The sequence below is a fragment of the Pundamilia nyererei genome, unplaced genomic scaffold, assembly GCF_000239375.1.
Source record: "Pundamilia nyererei isolate P.nyererei 1_Seehausen unplaced genomic scaffold, PunNye1.0 scaffold00009, whole genome shotgun sequence".
Taxonomy (NCBI): domain Eukaryota; kingdom Metazoa; phylum Chordata; class Actinopteri; order Cichliformes; family Cichlidae; genus Pundamilia; species Pundamilia nyererei.
This window is the reverse complement of record NW_005187410.1, coordinates 568,729-580,429: the sequence shown is the minus strand read 5'-3', so window position 1 is coordinate 580,429 and position 11,701 is coordinate 568,729. Positions and strand designations below refer to the sequence as shown.

The 11,701-nt window shown below is 38.9% G+C and overlaps 1 protein-coding gene across 1 annotated transcript in view; it reads right to left on the bottom strand.

Moving 5' to 3' along the window:
* The window catches only part of LOC102199504 (microtubule-associated protein 2-like), a gene marked incomplete at its 3' end in the record, with an annotated part of 75,888 nt that overhangs the window by 14,040 nt on the left and 50,147 nt on the right, over positions 1–11,701 (bottom strand). Inside the window, exon 5 of the mRNA XM_013908296.1 lies at positions 3,373–3,633. Coding sequence (XP_013763750.1) covers positions 3,373–3,583 — 211 coding nt within the window. The remainder of the gene's footprint in view (positions 1–3,372; positions 3,634–11,701) is intronic.

Below are 11,701 nucleotides of genomic sequence, written 5' to 3'. Positions count from 1 at the left end.
AAAAAAAACAACCAATCAATGTATTTTCACTTAAACAAGCAGCTGTTTTTTATGTGCATTAAAGCTATATAAAAATTTAACAGTGCAAATGCAAATTCCTTGCTGACAGTTTAACCAAAAGGCATTTCCAGCATAAAATGGCCGACATATCCTTAGCATAAAGAGGTTATACACACACTATGCAGTAATATTATGTTGAAGCACAGTATGTATCACTCCGCAAGGCTCCTGACTACGGTACTCGTAATGCTCTGACAATCCATCAAGTGATGCGGCTTCGCAGCTTAGCAAAGTCGTACTAAAACATTTTTTGACAGATTTTTGAGAGCCGTGTACCACATAAAATTGTTTCTGTAATAACTGTAATAATGATGGCCCCCTTGCATGCTCTACCAAAATGTGTATCTGATGGACGGAAGCCAAACCAGTTCTGCACCACTGAAGTTTCACCGCTTTCGCCCTTCTCATTCTGCGTCGCTGCCATGCTTTTTCTGCCATGTGCGTATGATAACAAAGGCACTGCGCATGCACGTTTTACCCATATTCTATCGCGATATTTCATTTTCTTATCATTGCCTAACATTATACAGGTATTACCATGAACGGTATGATATGGCCCAGCCCAAAGTGGAAATATTTTAAAAAAATAATCTCCTCTCTGATGCTGCCAAACATACTGATTTAGGCTGTTGCTATGGATGGACATTAACAACAGAAAATCTTGTCCAGGATTCTTGACACTATGCCCAGTTATTTACATCAACGATATAAATGACACAGACATCAGCCAAAGCAATAGCCCTAGCATAACACCGAGGCTTCCTTGATTTATGTAAGCCAAGCACCCCCTGTAATGAGCTCAACAACGCTTTGTATTCTTTCTGTTTCTATTAAGTCTGACTCTTTCTCTCTCTTCATCTCTTTCTCTTGACCGCTTGTAGAATGGCCGACTGGCTTTTTTAACTTTGTTTCAAAGAAAGTCAAGAGGGCAATTTCATGCTTCGGTAGTTCTTGTTGTGTCTGAAGAGCTTTTCACAGCGAGAGAAGGCTCACCAAGTGCCAGTATCAGCCCTTCTGCCACCTTTCCTACCCCACTTATCCCCCAGACTGCTCTGTTCTGTGGCAATGCTAATGTCTGCTGACAAGATGCTCTGCAGATAAACACAGCTTTGGTTACACAGCTGGGGAGAGAATGTCATATTTAAACAGAATGCACTGTGTTAAAAGTATTGATATACTCTTAATTATCATTGTTATAGACCAGCATCTATGAAAGCTGGTATAGAAGAGGAATTCTACTTGATATTTTCCGTTTTCACAAATTGACTTAGTCCATTTGTAACTACAGGCTACCATTATGTAAGAATAATGGTAGCCATTACTATTCCACTGATAATAGAGCTATTTGTTGGTCATCATATTTTAGAGACATCCTCACATTAATCTTATGACCTTGATGGATCATTCATTCACTCAAATAACAGGATATCCCATCAGATTATTCCCTCTGAATCCTGCATGTGACTGGATCAGATTTGCACAGGTCTGTCAAGCTGACACATTATAATCCTTAAACTCCTGTGAGATACATTTAATCTCAGTGACAGATGAAAACTGCACACACTGGAAGTATACAAGTCATAAAGACAAAAAATAATCAGATCTGGAAAGGGTCACTGACAATTTCATTTCCATCACAGTAGGTATTTGATTCGCATATTTTCCGAAAATCTGGAAATTCTCTCGTGACACTGCAGGGAGCAAAACATTTTATTCACAGGCATTAACATGTTAATTTTGAAAACTATATTTAATATATTCAAAGGACATTGGTAAAAATGTGAACTGACTTAAGGGATTAATTAAGCACAGGATGTCAAACTGGAACGAAAGTACACTTTTGTAATTACAACTGATGATACGGTCCATTGCATGCTCCGCAGAATAACATTATTAGCTATAAAAACAGTGTATTAATATAACAACTATTCAGTTTTAGTGTTTGTACTTGAGCTTGCACAGAAAAAAAAAGCAGTTGACCTGTACAGGCAAGTGCCCATGCATTATGTTTACTGAACAACTTGCTCACCTATTTATGGACAAAGTAAGCATATCAAAGATGGGCACTGAAGACATAAAAACGGCCACTCAAAAACACCGTTATCAGAGCAAAAATTAGTAACTGCTAGGTCGCAGTAATGGGGAGATGGGAGGTTAATTGGGGTCTTGTCATTGCATGCTTTTTGGTCTTGTCAGTGGTAAGCTACAGTTGAAAAGAACAAAGGCCTGGCAAACTAAATTGTAGGGGAGCAGTTGCCATGGTTACACCATTGGTACGTTACTGGTCTTGTCTCCAGGGTGTAAGTGAGGTTGGCGATTGGAGGGGGTGGGGGGGGGACAGATTTTATGTGTTAATTATAGCATTGTTAATAACAGTATGTGTCTGCAGTGAGGACTTAGAAAGCTTAGAGCGGAGACAGAACGCAAACACACACAAACACATCGCTATCCAGCATACAAACCCAAGAATACTGTAAAGATACAAATACACATATACCAATGTGCAAACACAAACATACCAATGTGCCCAGTCATACAAACCGACATTTCACACACGCACTGGAGTAAAAAACCAAAATGAAACACACTCTTCAGACTCTATATAAAGCTGCTGATCGGACTCACCACGACTGACACCACCTACAGTACTTGTACAGAAATGTGTTTCTGATGAACCTTTGTGCCAAATACTTTCTTCAACAAAGAATACAATCTCTGAAATAAATTTAGCTGTTTCACATGCGGATCCCAACCAGATAATACAACACACAGTGTTGCAGACCTCACTTCGTCTTCATGAGTATGCTTACATCCACACAGGGAGAAAAAAGGTTTTCCTATTATCGTGTTTATTACTCTCCACTGGGTGCCAGCTGTGCTCTCAGTTTTAATGATTTAACTGAGCATTTACATCACAAAGCACAGCACAACACATTTACCTATTTGTACCGACGTGCTGTTGTCAAATGCAATTCTGCCCCTTCCCTAGACAAGAATCTTTAGGGTCTCTACTTTATTAACCACATTTGTAAACAAAACAATGCATTTGTATTGATTTAGAGCACAATAACATACAGACATCACTATATGTAGTGAGAACTGGCTGTCTTCAGACAGCCTGTTTTAAAATTGTAAAACTTTAATATGCTGACCTTCCATCATTTGTTCTAAGGAACATTTTGCAGGCTGTTACGCATTTTTCTATCTACTATTAGCTCAATAGACACAGCCATCATTTATCCTGCCTGTAGAAAATGAAACCTTTCAATTAATACAAGCAGATGCCTTTAACAAAAGGTAAAATTACATTACCTGCAGTTATAGCGTGAGCTCCAGTTAGTTCACCGTTGAAGCCGTTCTCCCTGGCAGAATAGGGGGCTGTGGCCACATGGGTCCCACCAGGCTGGCAGGTCCTGTAGGCTGAGGAGGAGTAGCCATTGGCTCCATGGGTGCCACCAGGCTCCTGCCCCGCTGATGGGTCCCACTGAGGGGTACCGTCTTCTGGCTGTCGACTGTCTGCCATGCTGATGCTAGCTAGCAGCCGAAGAGGTTTAGCAAGGGTTGGGGTCTCTGCTTCTGGGATACAGACAGGAAGAGAAGGAAGAGGGAGGAGCAAAGATGAGGAATGGTCAGAACGCAGCATGTCTCTGTTATTAACTGCAATTTTAGCATGGCAGCATTAAGGAAAATGAAGAGTGTAGGGACCAGAGGAGGCTCTAGGACATGTTACATCAGTCACATTTGCAAATCTCTTTTTTGTATGTTATGATCACTGCTGCAGCTCAACTCAACAGTTTTGAAAGTGCAGCTGTGAGTTTGTGTGTAGGTGGTTATGTGAAATACTGTCCTTGGATGCTGTCTGGCATATGACAACCACTGGATGAAACCCTATTGATTTGTGTGTTTGTGTGTAATGACTCATGCAGCCAGCGGCTCAGACAGAAAACACAACTGGCTGAAAATGAACAGAGAAGACCTTGGATTTTCGGTGAGTCGTGCTGGGCTGCAGGGTTTAGAGGTGGGTTCTGATCAATCTGACAAGATTCAGCCCAACATCTAACAAATAGTTTGAATCAGCTTCACTACAACATACTGGCTTCTATTATGTGAAAATCCAATGGCAAATGTTCCAGAAACAAAAAGTATGTCATCTTTCCAATACTTTTAATGGAAGCATGATAGCTGATCAGCATCGTGTGAACATTTTAGGACTTATCTAAACGTTAAGTGCTAATACCATGTTACGTAGGGCTATGATTCAGTATTTACATGTCTTTTTCATGTTAAAATAACCAACATTGCTTTGTTATTGAATGCATTTATGTTTAAACTCCTAAATATTATGACCAGTGCCTTTTAAAATTCAATGACTAACATAGAAATATCTCATAGTGAGTGGATAACATTGATCAGATCAGGACAGAGAAGGATCAAGTAGAAGCGACAGGCTGAAACTATTGATCAGTTCTTATTATCACCTAAAGCCGGGACAGTCAGAGACAAGGAGTGAAAGTCAAGGATTTAACTACCTGGCCAGGAGAGATAAATGGGCTCAAAGTAGTACAAAATCATTACACTGAGCTGTTATTATTACTATTTTTACTTGGTATATACAGTTTTTTTATGCTCAGTTGAGGTTATTTACATCTCACAATAGTGGAACAAGTACACTGAGTTGAATCTGAGCTTGAAGGACAAAGAGAGAGGTAAACAAAGGGCTCAGTGAGAAGAAAGAAAATTGTGAAATACTCTGAAAGGGAATTGGTGATCTTTGCAGAAGGGCTGTTGATGGTAGCATTTACAGGGCAGCCTGTGCAGTTGTGCATAAGGGTGTGTGTGAAGAAGCAATTTGTCATTTAGCTCTGCGGTCCTCAGAGAGCCAGAGAGTGAAGTGAAGTCAGCTCGAGAAAACGGGAGTCAATAACTACAGCCGAAGACCAAGGTACTGCTACAGTGAGCACTAGGTACTACATTCACAGTACATTAAATACTACTACTCACTGTCAACCAAACAGGAGAACAGAATAGAGTGGAACAGAATATAATAAATGGAAAACAGAAGAGTGATTCCCATACAAAGGATGTATGAAAAGACTGAAAATACAACATGTCCATATTTTTTGTTAAGATGGATATTAAACACTAAGGCTGGGCTATATCATACCGTTCACGGTAATACCGGTGTAATTTTGGGCAACGATAGGAAAATGAAATATTGCGATAGAATATGGGTAAAACGCGCATGCGCAGTACCTATGTTTACATACGCACATGGCGGCGACGCAGAATGAGAAGAGCGAAAGAGGATCGTTAAATGAAACAGATGAACCAGAATTGGTTTGTAAAAATGCTGCAAAGTCAGTGGTGTGGAACTGGTTTAGCTTTCATCCATCAGATACACAACAAAGCACTATTTTTAGTAGCGCATGCTAGCGGGCCGTCGTTATTACCGTGTTATTTGGAAAATACGGCACACTTAAAATCAATCCTTTGATTTTTCTGAAAATTGACAGTGCCCCTTATAATCCAATGGGCCTTATGTATGAATTCTGGTTGTGTTTACTGACCTCGAAATGATTTTATGTCGTACACGGCGCTCGAAAATCTGTCAAATGTTTTAGTACGACTTTGCTAAACAACGAAGCCGCACCGCTTGATGGATTGTCGGAGCATTACGGCTATCGTAAGCAGGAGCCTCGCGGAGTGATCCGTACTGAGCTTCAACATAATATTACCATATTGTGTGTGTTTAACCTCTTTTTAAGTTTTGTGGATATTATACATGGTTATGCTGAGGATATGTCGGCCAATTTCCACTGGAAATGCCTTTTGGTTAAACTGTCAGCAAGGAATTTGCATTTGCATTGTTAAAATTTTATATAGCTTTAATGCACATAAAAAACAGCTGCTTGTTTAAGTGAAAATACATTGATGGGGTTTTTTGCACTAATGAAGTTGAGGAGTTGTAAAGTATTTTGTCTCGTGTCAATTATATCGTCAGTTATATCGTTATCGCACTTTTTCAAACGTATATCGTGATAAATATTTTTGGTCATATCGCCCTGCTCTAATAAACACAAATGTCATTGCAAATAATGTAAATATTTGCATAACATAAATAATCAATGCTTAACAAATTTATTAGCCAATTTAAAAGGTTTATTCCTCAGCTGCTACATTATTGCTAACATACTCAAAAGAACTTTTCTGTATCTGTAATGATTAATCCACCAGTATTAATAAGGTCTTTAACTGAATTTATTGTTCTAATCCGTGGTTTTACAAAACGTACGAAACATAAATGCACATAATTATTTTTTAAAGAATAAATACCAATATAGATTTAACGTTTAGGATTTTGACAGGTTTCGGAAATATTTGTCGTTTCTTCTTTTTATGACTGGTGATCTAATACATTTGTAAAGCACTGCATACTGTTACAAATAATGTATGTGTCATTTAGGCTTAATAACTGCTTATTAATAAAAACTATGCTTATGTCCAAAGCTGCCTTTGTCACAGTCTTGGGTCTTGGACACAGGGTTTTGAGTTGTTGGCCTGTTGAGTTCTGTTCCTATTACTTTTGTGTCTAGTAATGCTGTATTAATTTATCCACTTCCATGCTACTGACTGTCCCATTTTGGGGGTATACTGTGGTCCAGGTTTACTCTTAGGTACTAGGTACTCTTTAGTATTTATGGAGGCTGTTATCTGAGTCTAGCCCCTTGCACATTATACTTTCCCTTGGGTTCCCCTCGTCAAGTTTCTCTGTTTATTAATCCTTGTTTTACTCTGTCAATTTCTGTCTTGTGCCTCAGTTTGAGTTATTTCCCTGCTTGTGTTTACCTGTGCCTGCATCCACTTCCCCTAATTATCTTGTGTGCATTTATACTCCTGCCCTTCTTTTGGTCTTTGTCAGATTGTCTGTTTGTCACTGTGTGCGCTCAGCCTGCAGTTTATTTTATGGACTAATACAGGGGTACGGTGGTAACAGCAACTGGCTTTAGCCTCTTGGGATCATGCAGATCTCTGCGATGCAATAGCTAGTAAGGTATTTAAGTTTGTACCAAAGAGGTGTGTTGCCACCAGCATAGCTACACTATTTTATGATTGGAAATCTTAACATTTGGTTACAAATTTATAACATTCAGTGGTGTTGATCAAGGGATAGTTGAGATGAACTGTTAGCACTGTGTGAATATCCTCTTGAAAACTGAGGAACTAAGAATCTTCCCATTGAACTTTTTTTTGTGATTTCCTACTTTTTTTTGAGCTAAAAGAGCACACCCAAACACATGAGATATCAATGGAAAGCCCAGGATGTCCTCTATTTGCAAATCAGGACTTAGTGGGGTAGCTTAAACAGGTCAAAAGATATAGACCAAAAACAAATGTCCATTACAGAGGACACACATGAGCAGGCTGGTTCTCAGGAGGACCACAAATAATGTTGAGAAGGAATACTATAGACAGAGCACAGAGGTGGTTATAATAAAGAGAACCAAAGAATATTCTGGAAAAGAAGAGAATATAGGATTGCTGTAAAGCCTTTGCAGCCTAAATGGATCAGTCAGGAGTCAATGGAGCTTTGCATGAGTCACCTCTGAAGGAAACACCAGTGTGAATGAAACCACGACACAGACTCCACGACAAAGAACACCTCACCACCAACTGCTTTACATAAATGCTCTCTCTGTCTCGGTCCAAAAGCCACAGTATATTTAGGACAGCACCTTTACTGTCATTCTCTCTTCTGTTGCTTGTTCACTCACTGTGTCCCCGTACAAGACTCCATTACAATATTAAAAGAGTCATAAAATTCAGAAATGAGACTGCTGTCCTCATGCCATGTCTACATACTGTCTGTTTCATGATGAAGGTCACATTCAGCTCAGTGGCAATTTTCCAGATACAACTGACTGGTGGCCAGGCGCATGGTGTCAGTGGTGGTTCACAAGAGAACAAGGGACATTTGCCCTGCCTTCTTTGGAGGTCTGTTGAGCTGTTGATGATGATGGTAGCAATAAGTGTGCTCTGCATACTTTTGCACAATGCATGCTGTATAAATAAAACAGCACCACCTTCTGGGTTAAACTCCAAATAAAACAAATGGGGAAATTATAAAATATTACCACACCTAATGTGAAACTCCATCTTTCTTCTTAATTTCAGTGTCTCACTAATTCTAGTTAACACCATTTGTATTCACTCAATATTATAAAACAAAACAAAATACTGGTTGGAGGTTTAGCAGGTATTAAGAAGATAAGATCAAACGGAATGCATAAAAAAATTACATTACAAAAAATACTAATTAATGCTATGCTCAGTTAAAATACCAACTCTGGTATGATTGTGATATGATAGAGTTAGACGCTGGGTGTCTTAGTAGACAGTAGGTCTGTTGCACTTGGCAAAAAGCCTGTGGCACTTTGCCAGTGGGCTGGTTGTTCCCGATAGGCACTCTCTCTGCCCTGGAGAAGAATGGAGTTGAATAGTGAACAGACAAGCAGAGCAGGGCAATGCTGCAAGTGGATAGTTAGGATGGTAGCTTGCAGCACTTTCATGTTACTATATAGTATTTTGTAGCCTGTTAGGCAAAAACAGTTTATCGTTTCAAGAGTCTATAAAATAACCCAAACACTACATCCATTAATTAATTTATAGTACATTTTTCCTATTACTGTGTTATAAACGTTGCCTTAGTTCTTTGTTGTAATATTAATACTCAAACAAGCATTGGTCGACATTTTTTTAAACATTAGAAAAGATCTTTTTGTAGACAAACAAAAATGAACTTGGCTTTTCTGTCATTACACTGTAACATTTAAGACAATTTTCACAAGCATTCAGAGTGATCCTTATATAAAAGGTTGAAGGTGACAGCCACATTTGAAATCATGTTCTGATGTATTTGTAAACAGAAACCTCACACCATCATAAATGCAGATTTTTATTTTTTTCAGTACTGCATCGTTTGTTAGGATGCCTGGGTCGTTGACCCAGGGTTTTGAGTTTATTATATTATTCAACCTTTCTAGTCTTTGGTTTCTTTGTTAGAGTTCTATCTTATGGTTTATGTCTCTGTGTCTGCCCTGGTCCCACGTCTCTGTTCCCTCTGTTGTAGTGCCTGCCTGTGAGTCTGTGTCTGTAAGTTCAGTCTGTGTTATGTTTCCTGTTTTACTTTGAAAGTCCTTGTCTCATGTAAATGCGTCTGGTTGTGCTTCCTTTGTCTCGTTAGGCCTGATTTGCCCCAGCTGTGTTTCCCTCCTGTTAACCATTCCCTGATTGCTCCCTCTGTGTATTTAAGCCCTGTGTTTCAGTTTGTTCGTGTCGCGATCTACTGTTTACTATGCTGTGTGTTCTGTCTGTTTGCCTGAGTTTGTTTTTTGGAGTCTCAGTTTTGTTACCTTTTTTGAGTTCAGCATTAAAGCTGTTTTGAGTTCACGTCTGTCTCCGGAGTCTGCACTTTGGGTCCTTTTCCTGCCTGCACACAGCCATTCCATAACATCGTTTTGCTTATCCTATAGAAAGTAATTTTTTACTTCAGATCACCTGCGAGATGCGTTGTCACCTAGGTGCCAGCTATAAACTAAGTGAGCATATATATCACAGCAGTGTTAATATTTTAAAGGAAAACACTAGCAACAAGGATATTCAGACAGAAATCAAAACAAAACCATCAAAGTGGTCGTTATGTAATCTGTAAACATGCACAATGTGTATATCTGCAGTTTTTTATTCATATCTAGACTTTTTTTCACTGCACATCCATAATTGATATCTACTTCATAATGTCAAACTAAGGCGTATTACATCTCCTGTTTCAGCCTTCCACGCGCTGACATTGTTATTCAGCCTCAAAGCAATTTTGAGGGCGATATTTTACTCCTCTCTGCTCCCTTCACCTACGTCTAATGATTATTAAAAAGGAATGAATCAACAGTGACAAGCTGCTTTTTCCACAACACCACTGATGTGAGATGTTGAAATTAATCCAGTAAATATCTTGAGCTGTTTATGCACAGAGCTCTAGCTAAAGTATTACTGGAAAGCAGTGGGTTGTTTTACATTTTTTAAATCAGAAAGCTTGAAAGGGGGCAATTTTCCTCTGTGTGTCCTCAGAATAAACCATTCTTGGTACTTTTCCTCCCCTGACTCCCCCATCTAATTTAAAAACTGTTTTTCGGGAAAGAGGTTATTCAGAGGAGGGATAGTGGGTGCCATGTAAGTAAAGCAAATATTGGGGTTGCCTTCTTGAGTTATTAACTGCTGTTTCTGCTGACAATAAAAGCCAATCATTATAAAGTCAGAGGATTCAAAGCCTGGAGCCTGTTTTTATTTGCTTCCTACATGAAAAAAAAAAAAAAAAGAAACGCATAATTCACATTCACAGAAACATGCACAGTTACACTGTAAAGGAGTACAGTTTAAACAGTGTCTGACTGACTTTCACTGAGCTACAGTGTTGGAGATCTGGGCTCCAGTCTCCTGCTATAGGGCATATTAATAATAATTAACAGTCACTGTCACATTTTCTATGCATATTTGTCCTGTGAGGCACAATCAATACAAGACAGGCAGAGAAAAGAAAATTATAGCCTACTGCGCACATTATTATAACTGAGAGTCAAAACACAAATACACATTCTTGATTCAAAACTTGCTCCATACGGGCATCCTCACGGCCTCAAAAAAGTAAGCGTGCTGTGTGGGTAAAACATAAATATAATCCGTTCAGAGGAATAACATAATTTTTGAATTGTAATTCATACTTAAATGCATCTGTCACTTGTGACATTGCAAAAAGAGCTCAGTAAAGTGAAACTGCATGTTCTCCCAGAGGCTGAAAGGCTCTGCTCCTGTCCTTCTCCACTATCACCTGCCCACTATAAAAATAGTGCTTGGTGAGTTCAAAACTACTAATGGGATTACTGCTGAGTATTGTTATGTATTTATTATTTGGGAGTTTTTATAAACTAATATGAATTATCTTTGCTCAGCAAATTATGAGTAGTTTCAACACTAATTACAGGCTGTTCCTGTATAATAATGCTTGACTATGAAAACAGCAATTAGTTAAAGCAAAATCTAATGCACCAATCAGAAGCATGTTGAAGATAAACTTGGAAGCTGTGGAAATATTCTAGTTTATTTTCATTTGTTTCAAGACAATTATTCTCCAAGTGTGAATCACAATGTGAGTCCAGCTTAAATAGATGAAGTGAGAGTGATGAACTCTCTATGAACACATCAGCCATAAAGATTCATTCCAGACAATGTAATCGTCGAGCTAATTAAATAGTCCATTTGTCATTTCCATGGCTCTTATCTGCTTCTTCTTCTTTTGTCTGGTTTCTTATCATCCTTCCACTTAGAAATTTTCTTCCTACCTGTTATTTTTCTTCCTGTTCACCTTCCTCCACCTCCTACACTCAATGTTCCTCCTACTCATTCTCCTCCACCTTTCATCAGGCTTCATCTTTCTCCTCACTGTGCTCTCTCTACCACCTCATTTCCCTCCTACGATCTGAGCACTTTTACATGCTGCCATCTCGCTGTGTGTGTGTGTGTGTGTGTGTGTGTGTGTGTGTGTGTGTGTGTGTGTGTGTGTGTGTGTGTGTGTGTGTGTGTGTGTGTG